This window comes from Corythoichthys intestinalis, chromosome 7 (genome assembly GCF_030265065.1).
Source record: "Corythoichthys intestinalis isolate RoL2023-P3 chromosome 7, ASM3026506v1, whole genome shotgun sequence".
Classification (NCBI taxonomy): Eukaryota; Metazoa; Chordata; class Actinopteri; order Syngnathiformes; family Syngnathidae; genus Corythoichthys; species Corythoichthys intestinalis.
The window spans coordinates 60,351,794-60,378,266 of record NC_080401.1 but is presented as its reverse complement, the minus strand read 5'-3'; the positions used below and the strand labels follow the sequence as shown (position 1 = coordinate 60,378,266).

Here is a 26,473-nt window from a genome sequence, read left to right as displayed (position 1 = left end):
CAAATCAACAGGAAGTGACCTAATATTAACAGAAAGTGACTGCGAAGTGTCCCCACTATCAACAGGAAGTGACCCAATATAGCAACCATTACAACACAGCTACCGTCGCAATTTCTCTTTAGGGATTTCTAACATGTAGTGTGACATTTTGAAATTTTTGGACATCGGGCAGAGCGCTTCAAGTTGACGGAGCTCACGTCGGGCTTCATCAACTACGTGCAGTCGGAGCACGAGGGGGCGGAGCCCACGGAGGACAGGTTGCTGATCAGCGTGAGCGACGGCCTGCATCACTCCGCCTCCGTCCCCGTCCATGTCGTCATCCGGCCCGTTAACGATGAGAAGCCCAAGCTGAGGCTCGCCAACTTTACCGTAAGGGATTGCTATATTTATTGTTCATTCCAAATGACAAATGAATATAAAGATTCAAAATCAATAAATGCAAAAAAAACTTTAAAAAGAGTAGTTATGATTTTCCTAATTTAAAAAAAAAAAATTAGGTCAGAAATGTACAGGAAGTGACCCGAATGCCCCAAAATCAACAGGAAATTATTCAAAATATATATTATTTTATATTAAATCTGACAATTGTAACAGGAAGTTACCCCAGAATGCCCAAAGAAGTGACCCAGAAATTCTGCAAAATCAACAGGAATTGACCAATCAACAGGATGTGACCCAGAAAAGCCCTGGAATCAACAAGAAGTGACCAATAAACAGGAAGTGACTGATAAATGCCCTAATATCCACAGGAAATGACTCAAAATGAACAGGAAGTGACACCAATCCCCCAAAATGTGCAAGAAGTAAGCCAAAATCCACAGGAAGTGACCCAGAAAAGCACTAAAATCAACAGGAAAGTGTTCAACAAACAGGAAATTAGAAGGAAATCCCCCCAAATTAATATGAAGTGATCCAAAATGAAAAGGAAGTGACCCAGAAATGCCCCCAAATGAACAGGAAGTGGCCCCTGAACAGGAAGGGACTGGGAAATGCCCCAAAAATCCACAGGAAATGACCCCAAATGAACATGAAGTGACACCAGATTCAAAATGAAGTGACCCCAAAATGCCCCAAAATGAACAGGAACTGACTGGGAAATGTCCTAAAATGAACAAGAACTGACACCAAAATCAACAGTAAGTGACCCAGAAATACCCTAAAATGAGCAGGAAGTGGCCCCTGAACAGGAAGTGACTGTGAAATGCTCTAAAATAAACAGGAGATGATCAGTAATGGACAGGAAGTGAGCCTCAGAATCAACAATAAGTGACCAATGTACTGGAAGTGACTGGGAAATGCCCTAAAATCCATAAGGAAATGACACGAAATGAACAGGAAGTGACACCAGATTCAAAAGGAAGTGACCCCAAAATGTCCTAAAATGAACAGGAAGTGTCCCCCGAACAGGAAGGGATGGGAAATGCCTTGAAAATCCACAGGAAATGACCCAAAATGAACAGGAAGTGACACCAGAATCAACAGGAAGTGACGCAGTAATGACCCAAAATGAACAGGTAGTGACCCCTGAACAGGAAGTGACAGGGAAATGCCCTAAAATCAACAGGAAATGCTCGAAAATGGATAGGAAGTGACCCAAGAATCCACAGGAAGTGACCAATGAACAGGAAGTGACTGGGAAGTGCCATAAAATCAACAGGAAATGCTCGAAAATGGATAGGAAGTGACCCAAGAATCCACAGGAAGTGACCAATGAACAGGAAGTGACTGGGAAGTGCCATAAAATCAACAGGAAATGATCTAAAATGTACAAAAAGAGAACCCAGAATCAACAGGAAGTGATCAAAAAAGGCCCTAAAGTCAACAGGAAAATATGAAAAGTGGACAGGAAGTGACTCCAGAATCAACAGGAAGTGACCAACGAACAGGAAGTGACCGGGAAATGCGCTCAAATCAACAGGAAATGATCCAAAATGGACAGGAAGTGATACCAGAATCAACAGGAAGCGACTGGAAAATGCCCTACAATCCACAGGAAATGATCTAAAATGGACAGGAAGTGACCGGGAAACGCCCCAAAATCAACAGGAAGTGATCTAAAATGGACAGGAAGTGACCCAAGAATCAACAGGAAGTGACCAATGAAAAGGAAGTGACAGGGAAATGCCTTAAAATCCACAGGAAATGATCCAAAATGGAGAGGAAGTTACTGGAAAATGCCCTAAAATCAACAGGAAATGATCTAAAATGGATAGGAAGTGACCCCAGAATCAACAGGAAGTGACCGGAAAATACCCTGAAATCAACTGGAAATGATCCAAATGATACAGGAAGTGACCCCAGAATCAACAGGAAGTGACCAACGAACAGGAAGTGACAGTGAAATGCCTTAAAATCCACAGGAAATGATCCAAAATGGACAGGAACTGACGGGAAATGCCCTAAAATCAACAGGAAGTGATCTAAACGGACAGGAAGTGACTCCAGCATCAACAGGAAGTGATCAATGAAAAGGAAGTGACTGGGAAATGCCTTACAATCCACAGGAAATGATCCGAAATGAACAGAAAGTGACACTAGAACGCCCCAAAATGTACAAGACGCTCCCTCCCAGTCAAAATGAATTGCCGTCAATGGCAGCCAAATGAGGTAAATACACGTTAGCGGCGTCTTTCAGGTGAAGGAGGGCGGGACGCGGGAGTTGACGCCGTCCCTGCTGGACGCCTCGGACCTGGACGCCCCCTCGGACGAGCTCACTTTCACCCTGACCGGGGCGCCGGAGCACGGCGGCCTGAAGGCGGGCGGCTCGCGTGACGGGGAACCCTTGGTGGGCGTGTCCTCCTTTACGCTGCGGCAGCTCCGGGACGGTAGGCCCCGCCCTTCATAGTCAATTGAAATAATAGTAAAAATTGGGGATAAAATGCGAATAAAGTTATTCATAAAAAAAAAAAAAAAAAGTAAAAAATGACTACCCACCAATGTTCATATGATGGCTGCTTTTTGAGGTCTCCGCTTGTGGTACGAGCACGACGACTCGGAGAGCCCCGAGGACCGGCTGACCCTGCGGCTGACAGATGGCGTCCACTCGCTGAGCGCCACCGCCGCCGTCCGCGTGCTGCCCGTCGACGACCACCCGCCCCGCCTCCTCAAGTACGCGCCTTTTCTCTCATCTGCTTCTGCCTTGTTAGACATCTGTTGTTGTCAATGGCAAGCAATGAATTTGTTGTGGGTCACGTGACATCCTTGTGCACTTCCTGTCTATTTAGGAACATTTCAGGGTCACTTCCTGTTGATATTAGGTCACTTCCTCTTGATATTGGGTCACTTCCTGTGGATATCAGATCACTTCCTGTTGATTTGGTGACATTTTGGGTCACTTTCTGTTGATTTGGTGACATTTTGAGTCACTTCCTCTTAATTTGAGCAAAATTTGGTGTCACTTCCGGTTGATATTGGGCAACTTCCTGATTATATGGGTTCACTTCCTATTGATTTAGGAACATTTCAGAGTCACTTCCTGTTGATATCGGGTCACTTCCTGTTGATATCGGTTCACTTCCTGTTGATTTCAGATCATTTCCTGTTGATGTGGGGACACTTTGCGGTCACTTCCTGTTGATTTTGGGTCACTTCCCATTGATATCTGGTCGCTTCCTGTTGAGTTAGGGATATTTCAGGGTCACTTCCTGTTGATAATAGGTCACTTCCTCTTAATATTAGGTCACTTCCTGTTGAAATCAGGTCACTTTCTGTTAATTTGGGGACATTTCACAGTCACTTCCTGTCAATTTTGGGTCACTTCCTGTTGATTTGGTAGCATTTCAGAGTCACTGCCTATTGATTTCTGGGGGTAACTTCCTGTCAATATTAGGTCACTTCTTGATATTGGGTGACTTCCTGTTGATATCAGGTCACTTCCTGTTGATTTGGGGACATTTTGCTGTCACTTCCAGTTTTATATTAGATCACTTCCTCTTAATATTGGGTGACTTCCTGTTGATTTTAAGTCACTTCCTGTCAATATTGGGTAACTTCCTGTTTATATCGGTTCACTTCATGTGAATTTAGGAACATTTCAGGGTCACTTCCTGTTGAAATCAGGTCACTTTCTGTTTATTTGAGGACAATTCACAGTCACTTCCTCTTGATTTTGGGTCACTTCCTCTTGATATCGGGTCACTTCCTGTTGATATCAGGTCACTTCATATTGAGTTGGGGACATTTTGGGTGTCTTTCTGTTGATTTGGGGACATTTTGGTGTAACTTCATGTTGATATTAGGTCACTTCCTGTTGATATCAGATTACTTCCTGTTGATTCTGGGACATTTCAGGTTCACTTCCTGGCTATTTAGGGATATTTAAGGGTCACTTCCTGTTGGTATTAGGTCACTTCCTCTTGATATTGGGTCACTTCCTGTGGATAACAGTTCACTTCCCGTTGATTTGGTGACACTTTGGGTCAGTTCCTCTTAATTTTGGGGGAAATTTGTTGTCACTTCCTGTTGATATTGGATCACTTCCTGTTGATATCAGGTCACTTTCTGTTGATTTAGGGACATTTTGGGGTCACTTCCTGTTGATTTTAGGTCACTTCCTCTTAATATTGGGTCAGCTCCTGATTTGGGGACATTTCAGGGTTACTTCCTATCTATTTAGGGACGTCTCAGGATCACTTCCTGATGATATTAGGTCACTACCTCTTTATATTGGGTGACTTCCTGTTGATATCAGGTCACTTCCTGTTGATTTGGGGACAATTTGGGGTCACTTCCTATTGATATTAGGTCACTTTCTGTTTATTTGAGGACACTTCACAGTCACTTATCTTCTTATTAAGTCCCTTCCTTTTGCTTTAGGGATATTTCGGGGTCACTTCCTGTCAATTTTGGGTCACTTCCTGTTGATTTGGGAGCATGTCAGGGCTACTTCCTATTGATTTTGGGACGTTTAGGATCACTTCCTCTTGATATCAGGTCACTTCCTGTTCATTTTGGCTCACTTTTGACTCATTGTTATGTCTATCTGTTAATTTTATAGCATTTCCAGGTCATCCCTGTTCATTGGGTTAGGGTTAGGTCAGCCATCACTTCCTCTTGATTTTAGGGCATTTCGGGGTGTTTTCCTGTGGGTTTGGGGGGCACTTATGGGTCCCTTCCTGCTGAGTTTGTGTCATTTCTTGGTCACTTTGTGTCAATTTTAAATCACTACTTTCGTTAGTTTTGGGGCAGTTACTGGTAACTTCCTGTTCATTGGTTACTTCCTGTTAAATATGGGTCATTTCTGGGTGACTCCCTGCTTATTTTGGTCACTTCCAGTTGATTTGGAAGTATTTACGTGTCACTTTTTGATGATTTGTTGAATTTAAAATGACTAAAGTGAGCAATCAAATCTCGTTGCGTCCCCCCAATCATACTCAAAAGTTGATGTTTTAGTCTTTCAAAATAAAGGGCAAAGGAGGAAACGAAGCGAGGCAGGCGAGGAAGGACAGCACGCGACGAGCTAGCGAGCGAGCATCTGGAACGTCGCGGCGGCTCGCGACGTTTATGCGACAGCAGGTCGTCGGGCCCCCGGGGCGTCCGCCCGCGCTGGTGTCGGGCCGGCCGGGGGGCGTCCGGGGGGGGGGTACACGAAAAAGCGTCTGTCTGCGTCCTGACTCGGAAGTAAAATCGGTCGCGCTTCTCCGCGTTTGTTCCGCCTTCCCGGGCCCGACATGCGGCGCCGGTGCCGGCACCCCCGTCCGGAGGGGGTGCGCGCGCGGGACAGCCAGTCAAGGATGCAAATTCCCAAATCACTCATTCAAATGAAAACATTGTCGGAGCGCCCGCCGCCACATGTTCCACCGCCGCTAACGACGTTCTTCCGCGTGGCAGCGCCGGCCGCCGCGGCTGACTCGGAGCCAAAAATAAGTTGGAAACTTTCCACGCGCGAGCTCGCTTCCCCGGTGATGCCATCCATCCTTCAAAATAAATAAATAAATAAAAATGACAAAAACAGGACTGAAAACATGCCAAGTAAATAAAGAAGCTAACTAAAACATGCCGTTTTTGCATGGGGATGCTTCGCTTTCCCATCGGGCACTTCCTGTTCATTTTAGGTTACTTATGGGTCATTTCCTGTTGATTTTGGGTCACTCCCTGTACATTTTGGACCATTTCCTGTTGATTTTTGGGTATTTCCCAGTCACTTCCTGTTCATTGGTCACCTTATATTGGTTTTGGGGCATTCACAGGTCACTTCCTGTTGATTTTGGAGCACTTCCTACACATTTTGGGGCATTCTGGGATCATTTAAAGTTGATTTGAGGGTTAATCCATAACTTCCTGTTCATTTGAGGTTACCTATGGGTTGCTTCCTGTTGATTTTGGGTCACTTCCTACACGTTTTGCGGCATTCTGGGATCACTTCCTGTTGATTTGAGGGTTAATGCATTGACTTTGATGGGAAAGTCGCCCCTACCAACATGGCTGCCCACCTTGAGGCTACGTTTTCATGATTCTGCAGTTTGTTGACACGAGTTTATCCCTTGTAGACGTCCAATTCATTTGAAGTGGGAGGGATGCACATCAATAGCCGTCAACCAAGGGGAATAAGCTAGTTTTCATTGTCATTGCATTGAATTTGATGGAAAGGTCGCCCCTTTCAGCATGGCCGCACTGAGGCCATGTTGGTAGGGGCCATGGAAGCTTTTTCTGTCCTTCTTCTTTAACTGTTTATCACGAGTGGACGTCCAATCCATTTGAAGTGGGAGGGTGGCAGCGAATGAACATTTAGGACACTTTTGGGCCACTTCCTGTTGATATTGATTCACTTCCTGTTAATTTTGAGACATTTGCGGACACTTCCTGTTGATTTTGAGGCATTTCTGTAGTGCTACCTGTTGATTTTGGGTCACTTCCTGTTGGTTTTGAAGCATTTTTGAGTCACTTGCTTTTGGGCTTTTCTAGGTCACTTCCTTTTGATATTTGCCTACTTCCTGCTAACTTTGGGATTTTTTGTGGGTCACTTCCTGTTAATTTTGGGACATTTTCATTCACTTCCTGTTGATATTGGGTCAGTTCCTATTTATTTCTTGGCATTTCTAAGTCACTTCTTGTTGATATTTGCTTACAACCTGTTAATTTGAAGACTTTACTGGGTCACTTCCCGTTAATTTTGGTTAATTTACTGTGAATTTTGGGGCATTCACGGGTCACTTCCTGTAAATTTTAGATCATTTCCTGTTGATGTTTGGGCATTTCTTAGTCACTACCTGTTCATTGGTCACTTACTGTTTATTTTGGGGGCTTCACGGGTCACTTCCTGTAGATTTTGGGGTCCCTTCCTGTTAATTTTGTCTGATTTCCTGTTGATTTCGGGGCATTCATGGGTCACTTCCTGTTTATTGGTCACCTTCTGTGGATTTTTGGGCATTTCAGGGTCACTTTCTGTTGATATTGGTTCACTTCCTGTTAATTTTTGCTTACTCCCTGTTGATTTTGGAGCAATTTGATGATATTGGGACACTTATTAATTAATTTTGGGACAGGAAGTGTCCCAAAATCAACAGGAAGTGACCCAATATCACCAGGAAGTGAGACAGAAATGCCTCGATACCCATAGGAAGTGACCCTTAAATGCCCCAAAATTAATAGAAAGTGTCATCAAGTACATGCTCCAAAATCAACAGGAAGTGACCCAAAATCAACTGGAAGTGACACATAAATACCGTAAAATCAACAGAAAGTGACATAAAAATTGCCCCGACAACAGGAATTGAGCCAAAATCAACAGGAAGTGATACATAAATACCCCAAAATTAATAGTAAGCGTCCCAATATCATCCAATTGTTCCAAAATCAACAGGAAATGATCAAAAATTAACAGGAAGTAAACCCATATAAACAGGAATTGACACAGAAATGCCTCAAAATCAACAGAAAATGACCCTTAAATGCCTCATAATTAATATGAAGTATCCAAATAAAAACTAAATGCTCCAAAATAAATAGGATGTGGCACAGAAATGCCATAAAATCAACAGGAGGTGATATAAAAATGTCCCGAAAAATAGAAGTGAGCCAAAATACACAGAAAGTGACCCAGTATCAACAGGAAGTGATATAGAAATGCCTCAATATCAACAGGAAGTGACCCTGAAATGTCCCACCACAATGAGTAGGAAATGTCCCGAAATCAACTAAATTCTCCAAAATCAACAGGAAGTGACCCAATATTAAAAGAAAGTGATACAGAAATGCCTTGAGCAAGTGACCCTTAAATGCCCCAAAATTAATCCTGATATCAAGTAAATGCTTCAAATTCAACAGTAGGTGACGCATAAATACCGCATAACTAACAGGAAGTGACATAAAAATTTCCCAAAAACAGGAAGTGAGCCAAAATCAACACGAAGAGACCCAATATCAACCGGAAGTGACACAGAAATACCTCGATATCAACAGGAAGTGACCTTTAAATGCCCCAAAATTAATAGGAAGTGTCCTGAAATCAACGAAATGTTCCAAAATCAACAGGAAGTGACCCAATATCATCAGGAAGTGATACAGAAATGCCTCAATATTAACAGGAAGTGAGCCTGAAATGTCCCACAATGAATAGGAAGTGTCCCGAAATCAACTAAATGCTCCAAAATCAACAGGAAGTGACCCAATATCAAAAGGAAGTGATACAGAAATGCCTTGATATCAACAGGAAGTGACCCTTAAATGCCCCAAAATTAATCCTGATATCAAGTAAATGCTCCAAATTCAACAGGAAGTGACGCATAAATACCGTAAAACCAACAGGAAGTGACCCCAAAACAGAAAGTGAGCCAAAATCAACACGAAGTGACCCAATATCAACAGGAAGTGATATAGAAATGCCTCGATATCAACAGGAAGTGACCTTTAAATGCCCCAAAATTAATATGAAGTGTCCCGAAATCAACTAAATAATCCAAAATCAACAGGAAATGACCCAATATCCAAAGGAAGTGATACAGACATGCCTTGATATCAAAGAGGAAGTGACCTTTAAATGCCCCAAACTGAATAGGAAGTATCCCAATATCAAGTAAATGCTCAAAAATCAACAGGAAGTGACATAAAAATGTCGCTAAAAACAGGAAGTGAGCCAAAATCAACAGGAAGTGATACAAAAAAAGTCCTAAAATAAATCAATAATTATGAAAAATTCAAGACCACCTTCTCCTGCTTCCAGGAACGCCGGCGTGGAGGCGGAGCCCGGCTCCCGTCGGACCATCTCCGCCGTGGTCTTGCAAGCGGAAGACGCCGACACGCCGCCTTGTTCTCTCTTCTACCTTCTGGACGCCGCGCCGCGCTTGGGGAAACTGCACCTGAAGGTAGCGCTACCCCGCCCGCCCGGCGGTCATCTTCCCCGATTCGCCATTCTCCGATTCGTGGCGGTCTTTTCAGGGCGATGCGAGCGAGACGGAGCTGGCGGCGGGTCACAACTTCACTCAGGACGACGTGGACGAGAACCGGCTAAGCTACGCGGCGTTCGCGAACGCCACGGGGCTAAGCGACACGGGTGGGGTCAAAGGTCACGACAGCTTTCGCTTCAGTCTGAGCGACCTGCGACATCAAAGCCCCGCCCACGTGTTCCAAATCAACATCAACGTGCCGTACAAAGGTCTGTACGCAAACAGGAAGTGACCAAAAATCTAAAAATTAATCTTCCAGCTCGCTTTACCCTATTGGCTGCCATAGAAGTCCAATCCATTTGAAGCGGGAGGCTTGGCAGAGGACGATTGATGTCCAGTCCACCCGCCCACTTAAAATAGATTGGACGTCCACTCGTGATACTCATTTCAATTGATGGCAGAAGTATGAAAAGACCTTTCATCACCCCTACTAAAATGGCTGACCCCCCCCCCCCCCCCCCCCCCGACAAAATGCCTTAGGGTGGCCATGTTGGTAGGGGCGACCTTCCCATTAGAATCATGCATTGACGATCAAATGAACTCATAACTAGTTTATTGAGGGCGCTAGATGTCTAATTCATTTGAAGTGGGAGGGATGGCAGCGAATGAACGAACGAATCGGACAAATACGTACCAAGATAAACAGGAAGTGACTTAGAAATGCCCCGAAATAAATAGGAGTGATCTCAAAATTGACAGGAAGTGACACAGAAAAGTCTTCAAATTAACAGGAAGTAAGCTAATATCAACAGGAAGTGACTTAAAAATGGCCCGAAATAAATAGGAACTGACCAATATCAACAGGAAGTGACCGAAAATGTCCCAAAACTAAGAGGAAGTGACCCGTAAAGATCCAAAAATTAGCAGGATTTAGGCAAACGTCAACAGGAATTGAATAAAAATATCTCAAAATTAGCAGGAGGTGACCCAGAAAAGACTTCATATTAACAGGAAGTAAGCAAATATCAACAGGAAGTGAATGAAAATGTCCCAAAATTAACAAGAAGTGACCTATAAAAGTTCCAAAATTAAAAGGAAGTAAGCTAATATCAACAGGAAATGACTTAGAAATGGCCAGATATAGAGAGGAACTGACCCAATATCAACAGGAAATGAACAAAAAATGTCCAAAAATTAAAAGGAAGTAAGCTAATATCAACAGGAAGTGACATAGAAATGCCCCGAAATAAACAGGAAGTGACCCAATATCAACAGGAAGTGATCGAAAATGTCCCAGAATTAGCAGGAAGTAGACAAAAACCAATAGGAAGTGAACAAAAATGTCCTAAATTTAACAGGAAGTGACCCAGAAAAGTCTTCAAATTAACAGGAAGTAAGAAAATATTAGCAGCAAGTGAATAAAAATGTCCCAAAATGAACAGGAAGTGACCTATAAAGGTCCCAAAATGAACAGGAAGTAAGTTAATATCAACAGGAAGTCACTTAGAAATGCCTGGAAATAAATACGAACTGACCCAATATCAACAGGAAGTGGACGAAAATGTCCCAAAATTAACAGGACGTGACCCATAAAGGTCCCAAAATTGACAGGAAGTAAGCAAATATCAACAGGAAGTGACATAGAAATGCCCCTAAATAAACAGGAACTGACCCAATATCAACAGGAAGTGATCGAAAATGTCCCAGAATTAGCAGGAAGTAGACTAAAATCAATAGGAAGTGAACAAAAATGTCCCAAATTTAACAGGAAGTGACCCAGAAAAGTCTTCAAATTAACAGGAAGTAAGAAAATATTAACAGCAAGTGAATAAAAATGTCCCAAAATTAACAGGAAGTGACCTATAAAGGTCCCAAAATTAACAGGAAGCAAGCTAATATTAACAGGAAGTCACTTAGAAATTCCCGGAAATAAATACGAACTGACCCAATATCAACAGGAAGTGGACGAAAATGTCCCAAAATTAATAGGACGTGACCCATAAAGGTCCAGAAATTAGCAGGAAGTGACCGATAAAAGTCCCAAAATTGACAGGAAGTAAGCAAATATCAATAGGAAGTGAATGAAAATGTCTCAAAATTTATAGGAAGTGATCCAGAAAAGTCTTCAAATTATCAGGAGCTAAGCAAATATCAACAGGATGTGACTCATAAAAAGTCCCAATATTAGCAGGAAGTAGGCTAATATCAACAGGAGTGAATGAAAATGTCCCAAAATTGACAGGAAGTTACCCTCAAAAGTCCCCAAATTAGCAGGAAGTAGGTTAACATCAACAGGAAGTGACCTAGAAATGCCCAAAGCAAAAGGAAGTGACTCAAAAATGCCTCAAAGCCAACAGGAAGTGTCCAAAAATGTCCCAAAATGAACAGGAAGTGAATCAATATTTACAGGAAGTGACCCAAAAGTGTTCATTTGCTGCCACCCTCCCACTTCAAATGAATTGGACGTCTACTAGTGATAAACTCATGTCAACAAACTGCAGAATCATGAAAACGTAGCCTCATGACGGCCATCTTGGTAGGGGCGACCTTCCCATCTAAGTCAGTGTATTAACACAAATGAAGTCATAACCAGCTTATTTCTAAACCGATTTTTTTCCCGGTTGGTGAACGTCCGCTCGACACGCCGTCTTGGCACGTTGGCGCCGTCTCATCTCTTATTGATGGCGGCGCCGAAGTGCCCGTTTTGCCAGTCGGGTGAACAGCGCACCTCGGGACCTTCTGGAAGGATGAATTATTAACGTGGCGCTCGCTGTCCAGGTGACGTCTCGCTGTGGATCGGGCCGTTGTGCGTGGCGGCGGGTCGGCGAGCGGTCCTGAACACGGACTTCCTGCGGGCGGCGGACGGCGGCGGGCGTCCGGACCGGCTGGTTTTCACGGTGACGGCGGCGCCGCGACACGGCCTGCTGCACGACGTGGCGCGGCCCGGCGTGCCGCTCGCCACGTTCACGCAGATGGACGTCGCCGCGCAGCGCGTCTGCTATACGCATGATAACGGACACGGGCACGGCAGTGACTCCTTCAGGTGAGTGGGAGTTTTGTATTCTATCGGTTATTTGGGTATCCATTCTGTGTGGTATCAGCCTATACCGTACCGATGTCACTTCCTGTCATTTTGGGTTACTTCCTGTTGATTTTCAAGCATTTATCTGTCACTTACTCTTGATTTTATGTGATTTCTGAGTGACTTTCTCTTTATTTTGTCACTTCCTATTTCAGTCCCATTGAATTGCCATTGCATTGGTGCTAAGTATCCAATGCATTTAGACTGGAAAAAATGAACAGGAAGTGACCCGTGTCAATAGGAAGTCCCCCAGAAATGACCTATTATCAACAGGAAATGACCCATAATGTACAAGACGTGATAAAGAAGTGCCCCAAAATGAACAGGAAGTGACCTTTATCAATAGGAAGTAGCCCAAAATCAACAGGACGTGATTCAAAATAAACAGGAAGTGACCTAGAAATGCCCCAAAATCAACAGGAAGTGACCCATAATAAACAGGAGTTGACCCTTGTCAATAGCAAGTAACCCAAAATCATCAGGAAGTGATCCAAAATCAACAGGAAGTGACCTAAAAATGCCCCAAAATCAATAAGAAGTGACCCATAATGAACAGGTGACCTAGAAATGCCCCGAAATCGGCAATAAGTGAACAATGAACAGGAAGTCACCCAGAAATTACCCATTATTAACAGGAAGTGACCCAGAATGAACAGCAAGTAACCTGTAAATGCCCCAAAATCAATAGGAAGTGGCCCATAATGAATAGGAAGTGACGTGCAAATGCCCCAAAATCAACAGGAAGTGACCCAAAATCAACAGCAAGTGACCCATGTCAATAGGAAGTGATTCATAATGGACAGGATGTGACCCAAAATCAACAGGAAGTGACCCAAAAAGAACAGGAAATGGCATAGAAATGCCCCGAAATCAACAGGAAGTGACCCATGTCAATAGGAAGTGACCCACAAAGAAAAGGAAGTAACCTAGAAATGCCCCAAAATCAACAGCAAGTGACCTAAAATCGTTAGCAATTTACCCAAAATGAACAGGAAGGGACCTGGAAATGCCCCAAAATCAATAGGAAGTGACCCAAAATCAACAGGAGGTGACCCATAATGAACAGGAAGGGTCCTAGGTGTGTCCCAAAATCAACAGGAAGTGACTCAAAATCAACATTGTGACCTAGAAATGCCCCAAAATCAATAGGAAGTGACCCGTGATGAGCAGGAAGTGACCTAGGAATGCCCCAAAATTATCAGGAAGTGACCCAAAATGAACAGGAATTGACCTAGAAATGCCCCAAGATCAACAGCAAGTGACACATGTCAACAGGTAGTGACCTAGAAATGCCCCATAATCAACAGGAAGTGACCCAAAATGAACAGGAAGTGACCCTTGTCAATAGAAAGTAACCCAAAATCAACAAGAAATGATCCAAAATGAACCGGATGTGACCTAGAAATGCCCCAAAATCAGCAGGAAGTGACCCAAAATTGACAGGAAGTGATTTGGAATTGCCTCAAATCAACAGGAAGTGACCCAAAATTGACAGGAAGTGACCTGGAATGGCTTCAAAATCAACGAGAAGAGACCCAAAATGGACAGGAAAATCAACAGGATGTGATCAATAATCAACAGGAAGTCACTTGGAATTGACAGGAAGTGACCTGGAATTGCCCACAAATCAATAGGAAATGACCCAAAATTGATGGGAAGTGACCTGGAATTTCCTCAAAATCAACAGGAAGTGACCCAAAACTGAACAGAAGTGATCTGGAATTGCCCCAAATCAACAAGTGACCCCAAATTGACAGGAAGTGACCTGGAATTGCCTCAAAATCAACAGGAAGTCAATTAGAATTGACAAGATGTGACCTAGAAATGCCCCAAAATCAACAGGAAGTGACCCAAAATTGACAGGAAGTGACCTGGAATTGTCTCAAAATCAACAGGAAGTGGACCAAAATGAACAGGAAGTGACCTAGAAATGCCTCAAGATCAACAGGATGTGATCTCGAATCAACGGGAAGGCAATTAGAATTGACAGAAAGTGACCTGGAATTGCCCCAAAATCAACAGGAAATGACCTAGAAACGCCCCAAAATCAGAGTCAGTGATTTGCCGGCTTCAAGCTAGCGTCATTTTTCTTTCAGTTTGTCAGTGAGCAACGGCGACCACCGGCAAACCGGCACGGTCCACGTGACGGTGGAAGCGGTGGACCGGGTCCCGCCGACCTTGGAGACCAACGCGGGCGTGCGCGTGGCTCGGGGCGGCGTGGCGGCCATCACGTCGCGCCACCTGCGGCTGAGCGACGCTCACGCCTCGGCCGCAGAGCTGATTTTCGCGCTGACCCGCCCCCCGCGATACGGTCGCCTGCTGCTGCGCGGCGTCCCGCTCGGCACCGCCGCCGCCTTCTCACAAGCGGACGTGGACGGGGGCGGCCTGGCGTACCGGCACGAAACGGGCGGTCGGCCGCTCAACGACAGCTTCGGCTTCCTACCGGGAGACGGTCACAACCGGGGCTACTTGAGATTCGGGCGGCTGAGGGTGGAAGCGGACGTCTTTTGCATCCACGTGAGTTTGTTGCACACGCTTTTATTTGTTAAAAATTATAATATTGCTTTTTTTTTTTTTTTTTTTTTTTTAATAAAATAATCAAAAATATTAAAAGAAACACGATTTTTTAACCTGAAAACAAATTAAAAAGTACTTGAAAAGAGCGGGTGAAAGCATATGTGAACAGTGACATTCAGCGGCAGCTAAACGCAACTGCAACCAGGAGAATTTTTGTTTTTAATCTCAGGTGTTCTGTTCGTTCTGGCCACTAGAGGGAAGTAAAAAACAATCCAAAATACTTTTTGTGAGCCAAGAATGTTTAAAACGGGGAATTCGTTCCTAGTCCTTTAGTTTTTCAGTAAAAAGCCACTAAAACATGAACTATATCATAATGATACATTTAAAAAATAATAATAATAAAAATCTTTTGAATCCCTTGTTGCTTAAATTTACATTTAACAAAAAACAAATACATTATGAAGCATTGGAGGGATTCATACTGTCATTACAGATTGATATTGGGTTGCTTCCTGTTCATTTTGGGGCGTTTATGTCACTTCCTGTTCATATTGGATCACTTTCTGTTAATTTTGGGACATGCATGTCACTTCCTGTTGATTGTTGGGCATTTATATAGTACTACCTGTTGATATTAGGTCACTTCCTGTTGATTTTTGGACATGTGTGTCACTTCCTGTTAATTGTTGGGCATTTTTAGGTCACTTCCTGTTGATATTTGCTCACTTTCTATTCATTTTGGGACATTTATGCCACTTCCTGTTGATATTGGATCACTTCCTGTTGATTCTGGGACATGTGTGTCACTTCCTGTCGATTGTTGGGCATTTTTAGGTCACTTCCTGTTGATATTTACTCAGTTTCTCTTCATTTTGGGACATTTATGTCACTTCCTGTTGATATTGGATCACTTCCTATTAATTTTGGGACATGTGTGTCAATTCCTGTTGATTGTTGGGCATTTTTATGTCACCACGTGTTGATATTTGCTCATTTTCTGTTCATTTTGGGACACTTCCTGTTGATATCAGGTCACTTCCTGTTGATTGTTGGGCATTTTTAGGTCACTTCCTGTTGATATTTACTCAGTTTCTCTTCATTATGGGACATTTGTGTCCCTTCCTGTTGATATTGGATTACATCCTGTTAATTTTTGGGACATGTGTGTCACTTCCTGTTGATTTTTGGACATGTGTGCCACTTCCTGTTGGTTGTTGGGCATTTTTAGGTCACTTCCTGTTGATATTTGCTCACTTTCTACTCATTTTGGGACATTTATGCCACTTCCTGTTGATATTGGATCACTTCCTATTAATTTTGGGACATGTGTGTCACTTCCTGTTGATTGTTGGGCATTTTTATGTCACTTCCTGTTGATATTTACTCAGTTTTTCTTCATTATGGGACATTTATGCCACTTCCTGTTGATATTGGATCACATCCTGTTAATTTTTGGGTCATGTGGGTCACTTCCTGTTGATTGCTGGCCATTTTTAGGTCATTTCCTTTTGATATTTGCTCATTTTCAATTCATTTTGGGTCATGTGTGTCACTTTGTTGATTGTTGGGCATTTTTAGGTCACTTACTGTTGATATTTGCTCATTTTCTGTTCATTTTGGGACATTTATTTCACTTCCTGTGAATATTGGATCTCTTCCTGGTTATTTTGGAACATGTGTCACTTCCTGTTGATTGCTGGGCATTTTTAGGTCACTTCCTGTTGATATTTGCTCATTTTCTTGTTCACTGTGGGACATGTATGTCCCTACCTGTTGATTGTTGGGCATTTCTAGATCACTTCCTGTTGATATTTGCTAATTTATGTTCATTTCGTGCTTCCATTTTATTTTGGTACATTTCTGAGACGCTTCCTGTAGGTATTGGATGACTTCCTGTTCATTTTGGGACATTTTTGATTCACTTCCTGTTGATTTATGGGCATTTCTATGTCATTTCCTCTTGATATTTGCTCAGTTTCAATTCATTTTGGGTCATGTGTGTCACTTTGTTGATTGTTGGGCATTTTAGGTCACTTCCTGTTGATATTTGCTCATTTTCTGTTCATTTTGGGACATTTATTTCACTTCCTGTGAATATTGGATCTCTTCCTGGTTATTTTGGAACATGTGTGTCACTTTCTGTTGATTTTTGGGCATTTTTAGGTCACTTCCTGTTGATATTTGCTCATTTTTTTGTTCATTTTGGGTCACGTGTGTCAATTCCTGTTGATATCAGGTCACTTCTTGTTGATTGTTGGGCATTTTTAGGTCACTTCCTGTTGATATTTACTCAGTTTCTCTTCATTATGGGACATTTATGTCCTTTCCTGTTGATATTGGATCACTGTCTATTAATTTTGGGACATGTGTGTCACTTCCTGTTGATTTTCGGGCATCTCTAGGTCACTTCCTGTTGATATTTGCTCATTTTCTGTACATTTTGGGGCATATACTGTATGTCACTTCCTGTTGATGTTGGATCACATCCTGTTGATTCTGGGATATGTGTGTCACTTCCTGTCGATTGTTGGGCATTTTTAGGTCACTTCCTGTTGATATTTGCACATTTTCTGTTCGTTTTGGGGCATATATGTCACTTCCTGTTGATATTGGATCACATCCTGTTAATTTTTGGGTCATGTGGGTCACTTCCTGTTGATTGCTGGCCATTTTTAGGTCATTTCTGTTTGATATTTGCTCATTTTCAATTCATTTTGGGTCATGTGTGTCACTTTGTTGATTGTTGGGCATTTTTAGGTCACTTCCTGTTGATATTTGCTCATTTTCTGTTCATTTTGGGACATTTATTTCACTTCCTGTGAATATTGGATCTCTTCCTGGTTATTTTGGAACATGTGTGTCACTTCCTGTTGATTTTTGGGCACTTTTAGGTCACTTCCTGTTGATATTTGCTCATTTTTTTGTTCATTTTGGGTCATGTGTGTCACTTCCTGTTGATTGCTGGGCATTTTTAGGTCACTTCCTGTTGATATTTGCTCATTTTCTATTCATTATGGGACATTTGTGTCACTACCTGTTGATACTGGCTCACTCACTGTTTATTTTGGTACATTTCTTGTCAATCAGTAGTAGTACTTTGCAAAGGCGTAAACCTCTGGTTGTTGCTCGGAGGTGGAGCACGTGGACCAGACGCCCCCTGTCCTGACGGTGTTGGGGCAGCCCAGCGAGGTGGTCCGGCTGAGCGACGGTCGCTACGGTGTCTACATCACGTCCAAACAACTTCGGGCCGTCGACGACGACGCGCCGGCCGACCGGTTGCAGTTCTCTATTCTCACGCCGCCGGCATTCGGCCACTTGGAGAACGTGCGCACCGGTAAGATGGCCCCCGGCCCCGCCCGCCTCACCCGCCGCCAACCGTCTCGTCTTGCGCATCCAGGTGCTTACGTCCGGGGACGCTTCACGCAACGGGACGTGGAGAGCCGCTCGCTGGTCTTCGTTGTTCCCGTTGACACGGATGTGACGGAAGACCGCTTCCTATTCCGCCTCAGTGACCCGGCAGGGAACGCCGCCGACCCGCAAACGTAGGCCATATTGAATGAGGGTTCAACTGATTTGCATGCCATTGATTTCCAATCCCTTTTGCCTGGCAGCAATTGTTTGAAATCCTCCAAAATCAACAGGAAGTATTCCGAAGTCAACAGAAAGTGACCCCCAAAATGGCCTGAAATCAACAGGAAGTCACACGGAATGCCACAAAATCAACAGGAAGTGACACGGAAATGACCCAAAATCAACAGGAAGTCACCCAAAATCAACAGGAAGTGACCTAATGCCCTAACATCAACAGGAAGTGACCCAATGTCAATAGGAAGTGACACGGAAACACCCTAGACTCAACAGGAAGTCACCCAATATCAACAGGAAGTGACATGGAAATGACCCAAAATCAACAGGAAGTCAGCCAATGTCAACAGGAAGTCACCCAATGTCAATAGGTAGTGATAGAGGAATGCCCCGAAACCAACAGGAAGTCACCCGATATATTCAGGAAGTGACCCAATGTCAATTGGAAGTGACCTACTGCCCTAAAATCAACAGGAAGTGACACAGAAACAACCCAGCATCAACAGGAAGTCACCCAACATCAACAGGAAGTGACATGGACATGGCCCAAAATCAATACGAAGTCTCCCATTTTCAACAGGAAGTGACCCAATGTAAATAGGTAGTGATAGAGGACTGCCCCGAAACCAACAGGAAGTCACCCGATATATACAGGAAGTGACCCAATGTCAATTGGAAAGGACCTACTGCCCTAAAATCAACAGGAAGTGACACAGAAACAACCCAGAATCAACAAGAAGTCACCCAATAAGGAAGTGACATGGAAATGGACCAAAATCAATAGGAAGTCTCCCATTCTCAACAGCAAGTGACCCAATGTCATTAGGTAGTGATACAGGACTGCCCCGAAACCAACAGGAAGTCACCCAATATAAACAGGAAGTGACACAATGTCAATAGAAAGTGACACAGAAACAACCCAGAATCAACAGGAAGTCACCCAATATCAACAGGAAGTGACCCAATGTCAATAGGAAGTAAACTACTGCCTTAAAATCAACAGGGAGTGACCCAATGTCAATAGGAAGACACACAAATAATACACAAAACCAACAGGAAGTCAACCGATAAAAACAGGAAGTGACCCAATTTTAATAGGAAGTGACATAATGCTGTAAAATCAACAGGAAGTGACACGGAAACATCCCAGAATCAACAGGAAGTGACCCTATATCAACAGGAGGCGACATTGAAATGACCCAAAATCAACAGGAAGTTACCAGATATAAACAGGAAGTGACCCACTGTCAACAGGAAGTGACACGAAAACATCCCAGAATCAACAGGAAATGATCTTATATCAACAATAGGTGACTTAATATCAACAGGAAGTGACATGGAAATGACCCAAAGGCACCCAAATAAACAGGAAGTCTCCCATTGTCAACAGGAAGTGACCCAATGTCAATAGGTAGTGATAGAGGAATGCCCCAAAACCAACAGGAAGTCACCCGATATGAACAGGAAGTGACCCAATGCCAATAGGAAGTAATCTAATGATCTAAAATCAACAGGAAGTGACCCAATGTCAATAGGAAGTGACACAGGAACCCAGAATCAACAGGAAGTCACCCAATATAAATTGGAAGTTACATGGAAATGGCCCAAAATCAACAGGAAGTCACTTAATGTCAACAGGAAGTGACCCAATGTCACCTGATATAAACAAAAATAAAAACAAAGGAATAAACATCCTTCTCAGGCTAGATCCTTGCTCAATAGTGTTCAAAATGCTAAGAAGCTAAGTGCTAGTCTATTTTTCATTTCTCTAGAAATGGTATTTAGTAGTTGCCAAAGCAATTAGCTATTAGCATAGCGACGTAACGTCGGGTCGGCGGCAGGCTGGCGGTGTCCTGGTCCCGAATCGAGCTGTCGGCCGACTGCTTCCGGATCTGCGAGACGGCCGGAACGCTGGCCGTCCCGATCCGACGGAGAGGGAAGAGCGCCGACCCGGCCTACGTGGCCGTCCGGGTACGCGACGGCAGCGCCAAAACGGGCCGGGACTATACGCACGGAAAGGCCAGATTGATCCAGTTCGATCCAGGTGAGACCGGCGGTAACGGTTACGTTTCGGCACCGTCGACGGCGATACACGTCCCGTGTTTTGCTCGCAGGGGTGGAAGAGAAGACGTGGAAGATTTACGTGGAAGCCGACGGCCTGGAGGAGAACCACGAGAACTTTACCGTCGCGCTGACCGATCCTAAGAACGCCGTCTTGGGACGGGTCACCTCCGCCCAGGTGGTGATCGTGGACCCCAGGGGAGGTGAGTGACCGCCGACGGCCATTTTAACTGGGATGTTCTTGGTCACTTCCTGTTGATTATCATGCATTACTGGGTCACTTCCTGTTAATATCAGGTCACTTCCTGTTGGTTCCGGGACATTTTGTCTCTCTTCCCTTTCATACCCGGTTACTTTGCATTGATTTAAGCCATTTCTGGTTCACTTCCTGTTTATATCCGGTCACTTCCTGTTGATTTTGGGACATTTTTGGTCACTTCCTATTGATTTAAGGCATGTCTGGGTCACTTCCTATTGATATCAGATGACTTCCTGTTGGTTTTGGGACATTTATGGTATTACTGGGTCACTTCCTGTTTACTTGTTGATTTACGGCATTCCTGGGTTACTTCCTATTGATATCAGATCACTTCCTGTTGATATTTGGGTCACTCCCTATTGATAGCGGGTGACTTCGTATGGATTTAAGCCATTCCTGGGTCACTTCCTGTCAATGTTGGGTCACTTCCTGTTGATTTTGGGTCATTTTGAGTCACTTCCTGTTGATTTGGGGTCATTTTGGGTCACTTCCTGTTGATTGTAAGGGTTTTCCAGGTAACTTTCTGTTGATAAAGGGTTATTTCGTATTGATTTAGGGCATTTTCCTTTGATTTTGCAACATTTCTGGGTCACTTCCTGTTTATATTGCATCACTTCCCTGTTGATATTTCTGATATTTGGGGTCACTTCCTGTTGATATCAGATCACTTCCTGTTGATATTTGGGATATTTGGGTCACTTCCTATTGATAGCGGGTGACTTTGTATGGCTTTAAGCCATTCCTGGGTCACTTCCTGTCAATGTTGGGTCACTTCCTGTTGATTTTGGGACATTTTTGGTCACTTCCTGTTGATGTTGGGCCACTTCCTCTTGATACCCGGTTACTTCGTATTGATTTAGGGCATTTCCGGGTCAATTCCTATTGATAACAGGTCAGTTCCTGTTGATATTGGGTCATTTCCTCCCAATTTTGAGTCACTTCCTGTTGATGTTGGGTCACTTTCTGTTGATGTTGAGTCACATACTGTTGATATGTGGGACATTTCATGGTCACCTCCTGTTGATGTGTCACTTTCCTGTTGATATTTGGGACATTTTGGCTCACTTCCTTATGATATCGTGTCGCTTCCTGTTGATTTTGGGACATTTCATGGTCACATCCTGTTCATTTTTAGGGCTTTCCTGGGTCACTTCTTGCTATATGTTGAATTTCAAATGAATAATGAATCATATTAATATTAATGATTGGATAGACAAATTCAAAAGCTTCAGAAACCTAAAAGCGCCCTCTTAATAGCACAGATTTTCTTATTTCTTTACCTGCTAATCAGGAAGCTGCGACCTCAGCGTAGAGGAGGCCCCGCCCCCTCCCCCGGTGACACCGCCTCGTCCCCCCGTTACTCCGCCCTCTCCGGCGGAGGATGACGTCATTCTGGATGTGGAGGCGGAGCTATTGTGGGAGAGCACCCACCCTCCCCGGGGGGACGTCCCCAACCGCAGACCGTTCTTAGACGATGAACCACCGCGGCAGGAAGAGCCCGCGTTCAATATCGGTAGTGCTGGACTTAAGGTACGTGGAGCTGCGTCAAAAAAATTGAAGAACGCTGTCAATCAAAACATTTTGCATCTACTCAGGTGGCGCCAGCGAGAGCAAAGCCCGATCAGAAAGTCTGGACGGTAAGCACCGTCATTGGAATCGAATCACAGAATCGGACATGGCAACGTGAATCGGGACCAGAACAAGAATCAAAGCAAACAAAGTGGAGAAAGAAACAAGAACACTGAATTAGGTTTAGAAGTTGCCAGCAAGGATCCAAATGTAAACGAGCATCAGAACAGAAGAGATGTATAGGAACAGATTCAGAACCTGAATACAAATCAGAATCGAAATCACAACCAAACAGAAAGCAGAAGTGAATCAGTCCAGAATAAAAGCAGGAGTCCAAATCAAAAGCAAAAACAAGAATCAGGACCAGAACAATAGTCAAAAACCAACCAAGGGTGAGAACTTAAGTAGGAATTGAAACAGACCTGAAGTAGATTCAGAACTAAAACGACAACCAGAACAAGAGTCAAAAATCTGAACTAGGTTGAGACAAAAACACTTAAAGCTGATTTAGAACCTGAGCAAGAATCAAACCCTGAATCAAAACAGGATTCTCAACCCAAAAAAAAAAAACCCCAGAGTAGAACAAGAATCGGTCCAGCTTGAGCCTCAAAACATCATAAACAAGAACCACAACCAGAGTCCAAATCCAAACGTGTGATAACAGAACAAAAACTGATTCAGAACATGAACAAAAATCAAAACCAGAGACTCCTCATCATAAACAGTAACCAAAAACCAGAGTTAAAATCCAAACAAAGGTGAGAGCACAACAAAAACTGATTCAGAACATGAATAAAAATCAAAACCGGAGTCTAAACTGGATTTTCAAGCAAAACAAAAATCAGAATAGAACCAGATTCAAGTTGAAAGTCAAATCAAAAATCCAAAACAAAAAAAAAAGAACCAGAGTCAGAATGAAAATCTTAAACCAAAACAAGACCAGAAACAGTCACAATCAAAACAAGAAAGAGAAATTAAAAAAAAAAAAAAAAAAAAAAATCACAAATCTAAACCAATACACACACAGGTTTCTCAACAAAAACCAGAGTGGAACACGAATCGGTCCAGCTTGAGCCTCAAAATATCATAAACAAAAACCACAACCAGATTCAAAATTCAAACATGGGTGAGAGCACAACCAAAACTGATTCAGAGCTTGAACAAAAATCAAAACAGGATTCTCAACCTAACCAAAAACCAGTGTAGAACAAGAATCAGTCCAATTTAAGCATCAGAACAAAAGTCAAAATCATAACCCAGAACCAAAACCGGGGTCAAAATTCAAACATTGTTGAGAGCAGAACAAAAACTGATTCAGAACATGAACAAGAATCAAAAACAGATTCAAAACAGGATTCTCAACCGAAACAAAAAATAGAAAAGAACAAAAATCAGAGTCAGAATCCAAACATGGGTGAGAGCAGAACAAAAACCGATTCTGGGAATGAACAAAAATAAAAACCAGATTCAAAATGGGATTCCCAGCCAAAACAAAAATCAGAAAAGAAAAAGAATCAGTCCAACTTAAGCATCAGAACAAAAAAGCCAGAATCATAAACCAAAACCAAACATGGTGAGGGCAGAACAAAAACTGATTCAGAACTTGAACAAAAATCAAAACAGGATTCTTCTCCACCTAAACAAAAACCAGAAAAGAACAAGCATCAAAAGAAAAGTCAAAAACTAGAACCAAAACCGGGGTCAAAATCCAAACATTGTTGAGAGCAGAACAAAAACTGATTCAGAACAAGATTCAAAAACAGAATCACAATCTAAACAAGGATGTGAAACATTAACTAACCCTGAACAAAAAACAACCACAATCAGAGTCAGATTGAAAACACGAGTGAGAACAGAACCAAAACTGATTGAGAACATGGACAAACATCAAAACCAGAATCAAAACGGGATTCTTGACCAAAACCAAAACCTGAAAAAACAAGATGAGAATAAGACGGAGAGTCAAAATTCAAACAACAATTTGAATCAGAAACTGAACTAGATTGTGAACAGAAAAGGGGAATCAAATGCAAAACAAAGAATTCCAGATTAGAATCAGAACAAGAAACAATTCTAAATGGCTATCAATGATTGGAATGGGACCGATTCTGAAGCAGAATCTGACGTTTGTCCCTTTGTTTGTCCGCCAGTTCCACAGCCTGACGTCCTTACGGCTGGAAGAGGACCGGCGCCCGGTGGGCGACGTCCCACGGGCGCGCCGTCCGGGAAACGCCACGCGGACAGCTCGTGCCGAGGAGGCGGAGCCGCGCCGACGCAAAGTACCGTGTCGTTTTCGAAAATGGCAACCGTTTTATTTTTCTGGAACGTTGCCGTAAGGTTTTGTTTTCCCGTCTTTGTATTTTGCGGCTTTCAGATGGCGAGCTGCCCGCACGGTTGGACTCACCACAGGGGGCGCTGTTACATGGCCGGCTCCTCCATCGGCAGTTGGGCCAGTGCCCAGCGAGCCTGCTCCTTACTGTAAATATATATATATATATATTTTTTTTTTTTTTAACTTAATACACAAAACATAATATACTGTTACATTTGATGATCGACAGGTCCCCCGACAGCGCCCTGCCGAGCGTCCGATCCGGACGGGAGCTCGGCTGGCTCTGGAGATTTGGCGGCAGGAAGCCATTTTGGATGGGACCCGCCGACGAGGTGCAGCCTCACCAGTCTTGTTTCCTGGCGTCCAACTCGTCGCGATGGACGCGCGACAGCTGCCGAGCCGATGCGCAGCACGCCTTTATCTGCGAGGCCCCGCCACGCGCCGGCTAGGATCGTCACGTGTCACCTGTCTTCTAACCTGTCTTCACCTTATTGTTACAATACAAAAATGTTCTCATCAATACTACATGAATTTAAAAACAAATACTAAAATGTTTTGTTATCACTTTTCAATGCCAAGGACACCAATAGACGTCCAATCCAAGGCATCAGGGCGGCCATGTTGGTAGGGGCAACATACCCATCAAGGTCAATGCATTGTTTGCCATTGCCAGCACTAGACGTCCAATCCATTTGAAATTGAAGGGTTGGTACTAACCTGCGAACAAACGTTTATCGGCTGCCAGCCTCCCGCTTCAAACGAATTGGACGTCTACTAAAACCATTTAAATTGACGGCAGAAGCATGAAACGATCATGTCTAGCCCCTACCAACATGGCTGCGCTGAGGCGACATTCCCATCAAAGTCTATTGACAGCATTAGACGTCCAATCCATTTGAAGTAATTCACAAAAGCATGAAAAGAGCTTTCCTTGCCACTACCAATATGGCCGCCCTAAGGCGACATTCTTATCCAGGTTAAAGCATTGCAGCCTAACATTAGCTTGAAATATTTACGTAAAATGAACAATAACTCCGTTTTTTGCTTTTAACCAAGTATATAGACCGTTTTATGTTCATACTATCCACCATATATATATATGTAATTACTACGGCTCGGCCCCAAGTCCCGTCAACTGATATTAAAGTCTATAGATAGCCATAGACCGATCAATTGGACGTCTACTAGTGATACTTTGAAATTGATAGCGAAGCATGACAAGATCTTTAATTGCCCCTACCAAAATGGCCGCCCAAAGGCAACGTTCCCATTTCAGTCAATGCATTAACATTCAAATAAAGTCCTAACTAGCTTACTAGACCCGACTGGCCCCATTTCAAGTGAGAGAACGTTTGTTCACAGGCTACTAACTCTCCACATAAAATGGATTGGACGTCTAGTGTTGTCAATGGCAAACAATGCGTTGACTTTGATGGCAAGTCATTCATTTGCTGCCAACTCTCCCACTTCAAATGGATCAGACATCTAGTGATGAACGACAGACGCATGATATGGTCATTAGTTGCCCCTACCAACATGGCTGCCCTGTGGCCATGTTTGTAGGGTCAATATTCGCATTAAAGTCTATGTATTGTCTGCTATTGACAGCACCAAATGTCCAATCCATTTGAAGTCATTCATAGCAGAAGCATGAAGATTTTTCTTTGCCCCTGCCAACATGGCCGCCCTGAGGCAACGTTCCCATCCAAGTCAATGCATTAACATTAAAAGGAAGTTGTAACATG

General features: G+C 43.4%; 1 protein-coding gene across 1 annotated transcript in view; it reads left to right on the top strand.

Moving 5' to 3' along the window:
* frem1b (Fras1 related extracellular matrix 1b) overlaps positions 1 to 26,473 on the top strand; it is a 59,735-nt gene extending 33,262 nt beyond the window's left edge. Inside the window, exons 19-34 of the mRNA XM_057841424.1 lie at positions 173 to 369; positions 2,636 to 2,825; positions 2,964 to 3,108; positions 9,161 to 9,302; positions 9,376 to 9,592; positions 12,102 to 12,366; positions 14,502 to 14,922; positions 18,055 to 18,256; positions 18,320 to 18,464; positions 20,349 to 20,551; positions 20,622 to 20,771; positions 22,119 to 22,357; positions 22,423 to 22,464; positions 24,547 to 24,675; positions 24,771 to 24,874; positions 24,958 to 26,473. Coding sequence (XP_057697407.1) covers positions 173 to 369; positions 2,636 to 2,825; positions 2,964 to 3,108; positions 9,161 to 9,302; positions 9,376 to 9,592; positions 12,102 to 12,366; positions 14,502 to 14,922; positions 18,055 to 18,256; positions 18,320 to 18,464; positions 20,349 to 20,551; positions 20,622 to 20,771; positions 22,119 to 22,357; positions 22,423 to 22,464; positions 24,547 to 24,675; positions 24,771 to 24,874; positions 24,958 to 25,177 — 3,011 coding nt within the window. The 3' untranslated portion in view covers positions 25,178 to 26,473. The remainder of the gene's footprint in view (positions 1 to 172; positions 370 to 2,635; positions 2,826 to 2,963; positions 3,109 to 9,160; positions 9,303 to 9,375; positions 9,593 to 12,101; positions 12,367 to 14,501; positions 14,923 to 18,054; positions 18,257 to 18,319; positions 18,465 to 20,348; positions 20,552 to 20,621; positions 20,772 to 22,118; positions 22,358 to 22,422; positions 22,465 to 24,546; positions 24,676 to 24,770; positions 24,875 to 24,957) is intronic.